Source organism: Coregonus lavaretus (genome assembly GCF_964263955.1).
Source record: "Coregonus lavaretus genome assembly, chromosome: 15".
NCBI classification, from domain to species: domain Eukaryota; kingdom Metazoa; phylum Chordata; class Actinopteri; order Salmoniformes; family Salmonidae; genus Coregonus; species Coregonus lavaretus.
Genome location: NC_140002.1, coordinates 2604907 through 2618011, shown reverse-complemented (window position 1 = coordinate 2618011; position 13105 = coordinate 2604907). Strand labels below are relative to the sequence as shown.

General features: G+C 39.9%; 1 protein-coding gene across 1 annotated transcript in view; it reads left to right on the top strand.

The window, feature by feature from the left end:
* The window catches only part of cngk (cyclic nucleotide-gated potassium channel), a 43855-nt gene extending 36901 nt beyond the window's left edge, over window positions 1-6954 (top strand). Inside the window, exons 25-37 of the mRNA XM_084178268.1 lie at window positions 130-164; window positions 331-474; window positions 576-737; window positions 1332-1465; window positions 1609-1805; window positions 2133-2365; window positions 2578-2649; window positions 2880-3154; window positions 3449-3570; window positions 3782-4008; window positions 4154-4311; window positions 4481-4584; window positions 6621-6954. Coding sequence (XP_084034394.1) covers window positions 130-164; window positions 331-474; window positions 576-737; window positions 1332-1465; window positions 1609-1805; window positions 2133-2365; window positions 2578-2649; window positions 2880-3154; window positions 3449-3570; window positions 3782-4008; window positions 4154-4311; window positions 4481-4584; window positions 6621-6919 — 2162 coding nt within the window. The 3' untranslated portion in view covers window positions 6920-6954. The remainder of the gene's footprint in view (window positions 1-129; window positions 165-330; window positions 475-575; window positions 738-1331; window positions 1466-1608; window positions 1806-2132; window positions 2366-2577; window positions 2650-2879; window positions 3155-3448; window positions 3571-3781; window positions 4009-4153; window positions 4312-4480; window positions 4585-6620) is intronic.
* The last annotated feature ends 6151 nt before the right edge of the window (window positions 6955-13105 follow it).

Below are 13105 nucleotides of genomic sequence, written 5' to 3'. Positions count from 1 at the left end.
TATAGTGTATAACTTACTTGAGGACTTTGTATTGTCATGGAAAACTCCCCTTCCCCTCAGAAACGGCTACCTTCACAGAACTGTATTCCATAAGTTTATACTTTGCAACTACAACTCTCTGTGGTGTAGGATATGGTGATATTCATCCTTATCTAGCCTCTATGGTAAGGTTATTCAAATTGCAAACAGTTTTAGGATCAATTAAGTCATAAATAACTCAAGATCACAGCAATATGTTTTTAAAGCTACTTTAAAGGTTTATATGGTTATTATTATATGTACAGTATTTGAAAGTAATTGTATTGTTTTGTTGTTTGTGTGTCTTTGCAGAAAATTACCATGGTCTTCATAATGGTGTCTGGAGCGTTGTATTGTGGTTATGTGGCTGGTACATGTGCTGCTATGTTAGCCAATGCAGATGCTACAAGGGAAGCCTTTACTGAGAAAAAGGAAAGCATACAACTATTCTTGAAGGTAAGGTTTTTCTTTTTGTAGATTTGATCTCCTTTGTGGCAACATTTGTGGCTTACCTGTTATATTTTTGAGGTCTCATTATGTGCAATTCTCTGCCTTAGAGTCAGAACATTACAGGGGATCTATATCACAATACTGTGAACTTCTATGCTTTCAAATGGATAAGAACGAAAGGACTAGACCAAGACACATTGTTTCAGTATTTGCCATCATCTCTACTCGGAGATATATCTACAATTATCTACTCTGACCTTATTGCAAAGGTACATTTATCAATTTATATATTTATCAGCTTAGACTACCTTGATTTAATTTTGTGACTAAAGTAAGTATACCGGTATATACTTTTATTATTGTTTAATTTTAGGCATTTGGACTTGATATCAAGAGGAAGCAGCAAAGGAACTCAGTGGCACAAAATCTATCCCCACTTGAGAGAACATTATCTGGAAAGCTTGATGTAAAATAATTTTTACTTTTTCCAGCTCGTAAGTATTTTCTTCAAATCTTTGCTTCAAAAGTATTTCTGGAAGCTACGTTTCTTTCTGTTCTGCCAACTCTACAGGGACCCTTTTTTCACAAAATACTGAGGAAAGAGAGTGTGGACCAGTTGGAAACAGATGGAGGATTCATTCGGTTACTAGCTAGACAGATTCGACCTTGCCTTTACAGAGCTAATGACCTGATATGCAAAAGAAATGACTTTGGATCAGAGGTGTGACACATGGCTCTGCTGTGTTTAGGTTTCCATTGGCTATGACAGCAGGGCTCAATCCTAATGACAGAAAAGGTGCACATGAGAATGTTGCTGTTGCTCTCTTCACCATTTTTGTTATTACTAGCATTTTTGTTCCTAGATGTATTTCATTGAAAAGGGAGAAGTAGAAGTCTTGTCACAGGACGAGTTGACTGTTATCATCAAACTGAATGCAGGACAATACTTTGGAGAAGGAAGCCTACTGTTTGCAGAACCTCGTGCAACCACAATAAGGCATGATACTTTTGATGACTTAAAACATAATTGTCTCTCATTTAAATATACAATTCTGTGTCTCTGATCAAATACATTTTAGATTGTAGCATTGTATATGTCTTGTAACAATCAGTATTGTACTGTTTTCTTGTGCGTCCCAGGGCTGCCACAAATTGTGATCTGTATGTCCTCTCCAAGAAAAGCCTTGATGAAACTGTAAAATACTATCCAGACATTTGCAAACAGATAAAGAAAGCTGCAGAAATGAAACGTAAACAGCTACTGCAAAGAACAATGGACATGTCAAAAGTTCAGAAGAATGTTTCAGCAACTGACCTACTTATGAATGACACAGGATGTAAGTTGGCTGGCATTACTTCAGTAATGTTGCTATATTCATGTGTTGATGAAATAGAAAGTTCTGCCAAAGCAAATCTATGTAACTCTTATAAGTATGGTAGTTGTACTGAGGCACCTTATTACACATTTTTAAACTCTGCCCCCCAAAAATGTGTTTGTGCCAAAAAAAAGGGAAAAAACTATATCTTTGAAGTTATAGGAAAAAGCTTTGCTTAGCTCTGCTGTAGTATTGCTGCAGCAAACATCTTTCTTATACTTGTAGCTTTTATGGGTTACACCATTTATGAAGTACATTTATATGTGAGCAATTTGTTTCTTCCATCAGATATAAAGCTTTACAAGCACTGCATGGCAGAAGAGGAAAAGAAAGCTAAGTTTAAAGACTTCCCATTTCATGTCCGAATTAAGACGAGCTTCACTCAATTCTTGATCCGTTTTCTGTTGAACGTCATCAGAATCCACAACACAACAATCAATCCAGAGAGCACAGTACGTGTTGTGTATCAGTACACATCTTGCCTTCTGATCATCATTCTGTTTTGGGCGATAACATACATGGTAAGTGGTGCACATTGTTCTCAGAATTATAATTTGTTGTCACATAATAGTTTGACCCATCCATTAGTGGAGTTCTGCCTATTATCGTATTATTGACCTCAAGGTAAAATATCAGTCAAATAGAATAATAATCTGTATGAATATTTGTGTTCGGTCACTTGAGTTGTAAGTAGTATAAGAACATATTAACTATTGATTTCCCTCAATTTCAGCCATCTGTGTTCGATCTTGACCGAGGCATCTTTTTGTTCACAATGATTATCGAATATATTCAAATGATTGAGGTGAGGGACACAGCTCATGAATTTGTTAGTAATCCAAATAACCACTTTAGGGTCCTTTCAGTCTGTTGATACATTGTGTTTCCATAAATTATAATGTACACTACACCCACCATTTTGTTTTAACCTTGTTGTATTAAGCCTGTTTCAATATTTATGCTAATATTCTTCAGAACGGATTTGTTTTTAGGTCTTTGCGTATGATTACATTGACAATGTAATTTTTCTTACAGATCATTTTGAAATTTCATATTTGCTTCTATGATGAAGGTGGATCATACATCTCAGACTACAAATCTGTGTCACTGAGCTATATGACGAGGAAAGTGGGATACATTTATGATGTCATATGCTCATTCCCATACGCATTTACAATTTTGCACCTCATGAATCAAGTGTCACCAATAGCATTTCTGCAGATAATAGTATATGTTCGCAGTTTTCATCTACTCCGGATTCTGACTGTACTTGTCTTCATGCACAAGGAGGAGCAATCCATCATTACTAAGTATGTGCACTATGTTTTTGTTTAGTTTAGCATGTTCTCAATGCTGTTTTTACCAGTATGTGTTTAAACAGTTGTGTGGTTTTGAATGATGCGGAATAAAAGGCCATGTTGTAGCTTCTGTATCCTCTAATCATTTACAGTATATGTGCTTATTCAGGAATTTGAGATGTATTAGATTAGACCTTTGTCCGGCCGGCCCATACAATTTCCCACTGTCAAGTTGTTTTGATTGATGTTATCGCCAGTCTTTTGTCTCTAATCTATTTCTCTTCTATTTTTTTTTTACATTGACAGCTTGCTTGCCATACGAATCATCAAGTACTTGGTCCATGCAGTCCTGTTTGTCCACTGTACCGCAGTTTTATTTCTTTTATTTGTTATACATGGTGGCTTTAATTCGTGGGTTGTCAACACAGGTAAGGTCAGCTAAAATGGGTAAGGCATGATGAATGATTACGTTCGTTTTGGTAATGAAAATAAAATAAATGAATACAATTAATTTATTTATTACAATTAATTTATTAGACTTTTGACAGGGCTTTTAGTTTGACATATTCAAAATTTCTGAGTTTCTAAATACGTAAACACTAGATTTATTTGTGTTGTTTTTATGTTGTGTTTTTACAGACGTGTTTTACCTCCCTGATATTTACCACTACTCCGTATATTGGACTTTAGCAACTTACACAACAACAGGCTATGGTGATATCCGTGCAGTGACATACGAAGAAATGTTATTCTCCATTTTGATAATAATTCTTTCCAAGATGCAAGTCAGTTACAATATGGGACTTCTCTCATCCACTCAAACAAACAAGCAATCACTTCAAGTGGCGTATGAAGAGAAGTTGCAGGTATGAACAATAATACTCAAGACTAGAATTTAAGTAGCTTTTGATTTAATGGAATTCAGTCTTCAAAAGCTGAAAATGAGGTACTGTTGCGAGAGAACTATGAACTTGAATGACTCATCGTCTTTCTCTTCCCATTTTAATCCAGGCAGTCCAAAACTACATGATGGATGAAAACATTCCATCAGCGCTGCAAAATCGCGTCATCCGATTCTACAATTACCGATGGACACGAACCAAAGGGATAGATTCTGAAGAATTGTTCAAAGATACACCTCATTGTATGAAAGTAGACATTTTCTCAAGGTAACTAGCAATCCATCATTACTAATGTCTGCAAATGCTTAGTGATGAAATGTTAACGAACTGTTACATACTGTACCAAACTACTGCTTAATTAGAAAAACGATGTGTACAAAATAAGACCATGTAGCATGAGATTATGAAGCCCCGTATTATTTTGTCACCATTTTAGAATAAGTGTGAATCTACTGAAGAAAAATCAGCTCTTCACTCATCTCTCAGAAACATTCCTGAGACACTTGGCAACAAAGATGCTGCTGAAAAGCTACACCTCTGGTAAACTTGAGCATCATAGGCTGAATACTAACTAGAATTTTATTTTATTTCTTTTTCTTTTATTTCACCTTTATTTAACCAGGTAAGCCAGTTGAGAACAAGTTCTCATTTGCAACTGCGACCTGGCCAAGATAAAGCAAAGCAGTGCGGAAAAAACAACAACAACACAGAGTTACATATGGAATAAACACCTACATACAGTGCATTTGGAAAGTATTCAGACCCCTTGACTTTTTCCACATGTTGTTTCGTTACAGCCGTATTCTAAAATTGATTGATTTGTTTTCCCCCCTCATCAATCTACACACAATACCCCATAATGACAAAGTAAAAACTGGTTTTTAGACATTTTTGCAAATTTATTAAAAATTAAAAATAAAAAACGGAAATATGACATTTACATAAGTATTCAGACCCTTTACTCAGTACTTTGTTGAAGCACCTTTGGCAGCGATTACAGCCTCAAGGCTTCTTGGGTATGACGCTACAAGCTTGACACACTTGTTTTGGGGAGTTTCTCCCATTCTTCTTTGCAGATCCTCTCAAGCTTTGTCAGGTTGGATGGGGAGCGTCGCTGCACAGCAATTTTCAGATCTCTCCAAAGATGTTAGATCGGGTTCAAGTCCGGGCTCTGGCTGGGCCACTCAAGGACATTCAGAGACTTGTCCCAAAGCCACTCCTGCGTTGTCTTGGCTGTGTGCTTAGGGTCGTTGTCCTGTTGGAAGGTGAACCTTCGCCCCAGTCTGAGGTCCTGAGCGCTCTGGAGCAGGTTTTCATCAAGGATCTCTCTGTACTTTGCTCCGTTCATCTTTCCCTTGATCCTGACTGGTCTCCCAGTCCCTTCCGCTGAAAAACATCCCCACAGCATGATGTTGCCACCACCATGCTTCACCGTAGGGATGGTGCCAGGTTTCCTCCAGACGTGACGCTTGGCATTCAGGCCAAAGAGTTCAATCTTGGTTTCATCAGACCAGGGAATCTTGTTTCTCATGGTCTGAGAGTCCTTTAGGTGCCTTTTGGCAAACTCCAAGCGGGCTGTCATGTGCCTTTTACTGAGGAGTGGCTTCCGTCTGGCCACTCTACCATAAAGGCCTGATTGGTGGAGTGCTGCAGAGATGGTTGTCCTTCTGGAAGGTTCTCCCATCTCCACAGAGGAACTCTAGAGCTCAGGTTGTTGGTCACCTCCCTGACCAAGACCCTTCTCCCCCGATTGCTCAGTTTGGCAGGGCGGCCAGCTCTAGGAAGAGTCTTGGTGGTTCCAAACTTCTTCCATTTAAGAATGATGGAGGCCACTGTGTTCTTGGGGACCTTCAATGCTACAGAAATGTTGTGGGACCCTTCCCCAGATCTGTGCCTCGACATAATCCTGTCTTGGAGCTCTACAGACAATTCCTTCGACCTCATGGTTTGGTTTTTGCTCTGACATGCACTGTCAACTGTGGGACCTTATATAGACAGGTGTGTGCCTTTTCAAATCATGTCCAATCAATTGAATTTACCACGGGTGGACTCCAATCAAGCTGTAGAAACATCTCAAGGATGATCAATGGAAACAGGATGCACCTGAGCTCAATTTTGAGACTCATAGCAAAGGGTCTGAATACTTATGTAAATAAGTTATTTCTGTTTTTTAATTTAATACATTTGCAAACATTTCTAAAAACCTGTTTTCACTTTGTCATTATGGGGTATTGTGTGTAGATTGCTGAGGACGTTTTTTCATTTAATCCATTTTAGAATAAGGTTGTAACGTAACAAAATGTGGAAAAATTCAAGGGCTCTGAATACTTTCCGAAGGGACAGTAACTTCACATTCTGCACTAGTAGTCTGCAGGGTGTATGGTCGGTCCATTTCATTTACTCTGGACTTCATTAACTAAGATTCTGCACCTAACCACTTCTGAGGAATAATCTGACAGTGTGTATGTACATTATCACATGAGTTTTTCACAAGTATTTTGAATGGGGAACAGTGTATAACCAATGTAAACAGTGTATACATTTCGGTATACATGCTGAAATGCTGTCTCTTCTAGGGGAATACATCAATAGAAGGGGAGACTCTGGCCGTGGCATGTTGCTGATCCTGATTGGTAAGGTGAAACTTTGCTCATGGAGAACTGGAAAGGAGGTCATTGAGTATCTTACAACTGGAGCTGCCTTGGGAGTTGACTTGCTGCTGAAATCCAAGTTGTGTACATACACTGCCATTGCTGATAACTATGTGGATATATTTTTCCTGTCAAAAGAGCACTTTGAAGAAGTTGGGTCATATTACCCAGATGTTATGAATAAGTTGCTAAAGAGAGCCTCAAACGTTATCAGCATGTACTAACTGACTAGGTACCCCCTTTCCCTACTAATGTTCACAGACTGGTCACAATATTGATCAATAGTACGAAGCTAAAATGTGAACTCCTTTGTAGTTCTGTTTACAGTTTTTTTGTGACCAAAGATGACTTGTTGACTGAAAAAACATTGTCTCTGTAATGTACTATTATAGAATATATATTTATATCAGTTTAAGTAAATAATCTAGATGTATAGAAATAATTGACCAAATAAATGTCCCAACTGTTTTAAATATGCATGAACCCAAGGTGAATAAAGTGTACTTATTGTTTAACTTGATTGCTCCAATATATCTTAATTGAAGTAAATGAATGAAGAATGAATTAAGTGTTTTTACACTTTATTTGCTTGACATTACAGTTGCAAGCACTCAGGAACTTAGAAAAGTATGGGGTGATGGGAGTATTTGTAGTTCTCTTCTTGAACAGCAGAGGGCCCAATTGAATCATACAAGTTAGGTGGATGATACAAGGACAGAACACGCTAGCCACACGTGCCTTTTTGTTTGTAGTCATCCTCTTTGAACCTTTTAGCCAGCACCTAGATGATCTAGTTTCTCATTCATTTTAATAGTGTGATTTCCTGCCAATAATCCCCAGATACCATAAACGTAACATTGCAGTGAATTATTCTTTTTTTTGGCATTTCAGTAGGCATTTTTAATTTCACATCTCTGGATGAAGCATGAACATTTGAAATACATATTCATCCTATACACTTATCATTTGTTTATCAGTATTATGTATTGTCAATTATATTGTACTTAATTACCACAGGACAGTCCAAAAAAATAAAGATAAACTTGATATCTTCTTACACTGAACAAAAATATAAACGCAACATGTAAAGTGTTGATCCCATGTTTCATGAACTGAAATAAAAGATCCCAGAAATGTTCCATATGCACAAGAAGCTTATTTCTCTCAGATTTTGTGCACACCTTTGTTTACATCCCTGTTAGTGAGCATTTCTGCTTTGCCAAGATAATCCATCCACCTGACAGGTGTGGCATATCAAGAAGCTGATTAAACAGCATGATCATTACACAGGTGCACCTTGTGCTGGAGACAATAAAAGGCCACTCTAAAATGTGCAGATTTGTCACACAACACAATGCCACAGATACAATTGGCATGCAGACTGCAGGAATGTCCACCAGAGCTATTGCCAGATAATTTAATTTAAATTTCTCTACCATAAGCTGCCTCCAACGTCGCTTTAGATAATTTGGCAGTACGTCCAATCGGCCTCACAACCGCAGACCATGTGCAACCACGCCAGCCCAGGACCTCCACATCCGGCTTCTTCACCTGCAGGATCGTCCGAGACCATTCACCCGGACAGCTGATGAAACTAGGTTTGCACAACCAAAGAATTTCTGCACAAACTGTAAGAAACCTTCTCAGGGAAGCTCATCTGCGTGTTCATCGTCCTCACCATGGTATTGTGGGGTTATGGTTATGGTATAGCGTAAGCTACGGACAACGAACACAATTGCATTTTATCGATGGCAATTTGAATGCACAGAGATACCGTGACGAGATCCTGAGGCCCATTGTCGTGCCATTCATCTGCCACCATCACCTCATGTTTCAGCATGATAATGCGCAGCCCCATGTCGCAAGGATCTGTACACAATTCCTGGAAGCTGAAAATATCCCAGGTCTTCCATGGCCTGCATACTCACCAGACATGTCACCCATAGAGCATGTTTGGGATGCTCTGGATTGACGTTTACGACAGCGTGTTCCAGTTCCCGCCAATATCCAGCAACTTCGTTACAGCCATTGAAAAGGAGTGGGACAACATTCCACAGGCCACAATCAACAGCCTGATCAACTCTATATGAAGGAGATGTGTCACGCGGCATGAGGCAAATGGTGGTCACACCAGATACTGACAGTTTTTTTTTTATCCACGCCCCTACTTTTTTTTTTAAAGGTATCTGTGACCAAGAGATTCATATCTGTATTTACAGTCCTGAAATCCGTACATTAGGGCCTAATCAATGTATTTCAATTGACTGATTTCCTTATATGAACTGTAACTCAGTAAAATCTTTGAAATTGTTGCACGTTGCATTTATATTTTTGTTCAGTATAAATTGATCTGTTCTTAACATTACTGAGGCTAGTTCACTTCAAAGTCTTTATATTTCATTATGATCATGACTGGTAAAGGATTTCAAAGAAAGATGCTGCCTGGGAGGAATAAAGACCATATTACATTTACATTTTGAGAAAGGCTACGTTGTGGCGCTGCCGTTGATGTCTTGCGCTCTGATTGATCTCTCAGCTTCTGAGTTGGGGTTTCCTTCTCAGTCGCCCACAGAACAGAATTAGATTAATAAGATAAATTGTTGCAGTTGATTGGCTATATATTATCACTGCAAATGGGTTGGTCAATTGATCAGGCCTACGTTTAATTCGTTTAGAATAAAAATAATAGGACATAATTGGGCCAAGGAGTTGTAAACATGTTATCTGGTGTCGTAGCTGCTGTAAGGTTCAGCAATAGACCAGTTTGTCCTACCCCACCCAACTCCTCCACATTTTATCCATCAGTCAACCAACCTGACATTTCAGATCCATGTTGTGAGATCCCAACAGGGACTGAGTTCCCATTTACTATACACAATTGGCCCTGCAGGCTGATTGACGCCCTGTCACTTTCATCATATCCTATTCTTCTGTTGCTGTCTCTGTGTCTTGTCTGGTGTCTCTCTCCATCATATCCTATTCTTGCCACACAAGGCATGCTGCTGTGTGTAGAAAACAGTTTAGCACATGGGGCCCTTATGTTTAGAGGTAACATTACTTCAGCGGATGTGTCAATGGTAGAGACACGGACAGTTATCATGTATTGGATCACACATAAAGATACTTTTCTTCCCCTGATCTCGACAAAAAGCCCACTGAATGCAAGGAATATTTGGGGCTCTTTACTTTGACGCACAATGAAATTAAATTATACGGACTTGTACAAGTGTTTTATTTCATTAGTATTTCAGGATTGGGTGCATCTTAAATGATAATTCTTTTAAATGTAATAATTCAACGGAACACGTAACACAGGCTACTGTTCTGCCTTTCACTTTTCTCTCTGATCTCCCCCAACATACTGGGGGATGAAAACTGCTGTAATTACAGGTTCATTATGAGGAGTTTGTGACAATTATTGCTTTGGAAATCTGCCATTAACAATAACATATCAAGTTTTCTTCAGGCTTATTCATGCCCAAAATGTCACTGCAATCATGCTGTTATGGTACACCTTTCAGTTACTCGTGTTCCACTAGCAAGAAAGTGAGTGATGGATGGATGGATTCATATGCTTTAGGAGGAATCAAGAATCAAGGAATCAAATAATCAACAGCTGTGGAACAAATAAGATATCATGCTGTAATCATATTGCATTATTGTCAAATGATCATGTAACACCATCTCAAATTTACAGTGAGATAAAATGTCTTTCTCCATAGGCTCTGAGCACTTAACAATATTATTAATGGTTCTTTCAAAATATCTTCTCTGCATGACCGATTTCTTTGTATTAATTTTCATTATTTTAATGGTCTCATTTTAAGCACAAGATATTGTGAGAGTATATCCTGGGGCATCATATATTTTCATGCCTCCCTGCAACTTTCAGATACCACCAAAAGATAGTTGAGAGAAAATGAAATGTTTGTTCAAGGGGTCAGAGCAATCCAGTGATTTTACGATGTTGCCCAGTTTTTTGGACCATAAAGTAGGCCTAATGTGGAAACACCCTACTGAGATGTCCTGTGTCAGCTTGTTACTGCTCTTGGTTAACTGATGGAGTAATTACAATCCCAAAAGCTGTTGTAGTTTCTTAGAAGAGACTCTGGGAATTCTGGACACATTTTGGACCTAGTCTTTAATGTACTTTCACTAGTCACAAAAGCAAGGCAACGGAGACTCGTTGGAAACTCGAATAAAGTAAGACACCCATTCCAGATCCTTTTCTCTGCTTTGTTGTGTCAAGCTGACTTAAAGAAGAAGAAAAAAACTGATTCCTGTTACATGAGGACTTAAATACAGCCTCACAGACAGGCATTACAGTAGGCTCATTTTCACAGGAGGACCCATAACAGTGGGAAAATCTGTTTGAGGTAACATTACAGCTGTTCTCACTGAGTGTGTGTTTGTGGAGATGGATGAGTCATCAGGGGATGTGTCATGATTCATCTGATCCTTCCATCCCATCTGTTCCACCGTAACCTTTCCAACTGGTCTCTCTTGTTTCCTTCTCTTCACAACGGCTCACATCTTCCCAGAGTCACACAAACACATATAAGCACACACTCGCATTCATCTTTGCTTTTCAACCATAACTCACACTGATGGAGAACGAGTGGATTGAGAAGCACTGATGGGGAGTGTTTCCCTTCTTTGAACCATTCCAGGCTAGTATGAGATAATTGACAGACCACACTGAACACACCTTCTATTGGATGCTAATGAGAAACAAAATGGTTTGCTTTGTTGAGCTCAACTCAAGCTTACTATCAACAGAGACAGTGACAGTTCACATGAGATGAGCATGCATTGGTGCTCGGCAGATTTCGCAGGCTGCTGAACACACCAAAGGACCAGATAAACACTTGGATTAAAACGTGGAATGGGGACCTTATACTCCTGAAACCTTATGAGACTGTGTTGCTTTTTATAGTATGGTTGCAGGATTCTTCCACGGCCCTTGTGCTCCCAGCTTCCTGCCAGCATTGACCCTCTGACCCTGTGTTAGACACAGCCGTGCTCAGATCACAGCACCTCTCATCTGTAACCTAGGCCTGGCTCATAATCAAATGAGTGTCTCTGAATGGTTCCAGAGAGGAAGAGACCAGGAACGGGTAGCACACAGGACCTCGCCGCTCCTCTGTCTCACATGCCGCTCCTCCGCCATCCACCCTAAAGGAGGGCCTCCGCCTGACCAGAATAGAAACCATGTTTGGAGATCTGGAGGTGAAGGGGTGAGGGTGGCAGTGTGATGTGGCTAAGCAGATAGGGTTTATTCTAAAAGCATTACTCCACCCTATACTCCAGTCAGCAGTAACAGTGACCTCCCCTCTGCCACCTCTGGCAGCCAAGATGCTCGGAGCAAACTGTCCTCCAGACCCACTGCACTTGGGGCCCGATTCCGATTTAGGAAATTACGCATTTCTTACACACGCCTTTCCTACGCACTTCTCAGTAGTTGGTATTCAGACTTACCTTATGAAGATGTGTAACAGGCTTTGCAGGCGTGGTTCCCTTGCGCGCACTTGCTAGCCAACAGATTTTGTCATGGAATTTTCATTCAGGCTTTTCAGTACATTTATCTTAAGCGATCCCTTTGAAGATGGTGTACCCATAATCAGAATTTTGTCGACAGACTCAATAGAATACACACTACACAATACACAATACACAATACACAAAAGTATGTGGACACCTGCTCATCGAACATCTCATTCCAAAATCATGGGCATTAATATGGAGTTGGTCCCCCCTTTGCTGCTATAACATCCTCCACTCTTCTGGGAGACTTTCCACTAGATGTTGGAACATTGCTGCAGGGACTTGCTTCCATTCAGCAACAAGAGCATTAGTGAGGTCGGGCACTGATGTTGGGCGATTAGGCCTGGCTCGCAGTCGGCTTTCCAATTAATCCCAAAGGTGTTCGATGGGGTTGAGGTCAGGGCTCTGTGCAGGCCAGTCAAGTTCTTCCACACTGATCTCGACAAACCATTTCTGTATGGACCTTGCTTTGTGCATGGGGGCATTGTCACACTGAAACAGGAACGGGCCTTCCACAAACTGTTGCCACAAAGTTGGAAGCACAGAATCGTCTAGAATGTCATTGTATGCTGTAGCATGAAGATTTCCCTTCACTGAAACTAAGGGGCCTAGCCCGAATCATGAAAAACCGCCTCAGACCATTATTCCTCCTCCACCAAACTTTACAGTTGGTGCTATGCATTCGGGCAGGTAGCGTTCTCCTGGCATCCGCTAAACCCGGATTCGTCCGTTGGACAGCCAGATGGTGAAACGTGATTCATCACTCCAGAAAACGTGTTTCCACTGCTCCAGAGTCCAATGGCGGCAAGCTTTACACCACTCAAGCCAACGCTTGGCATTGCGCATGGTGATCTTAGGCTTGTGTG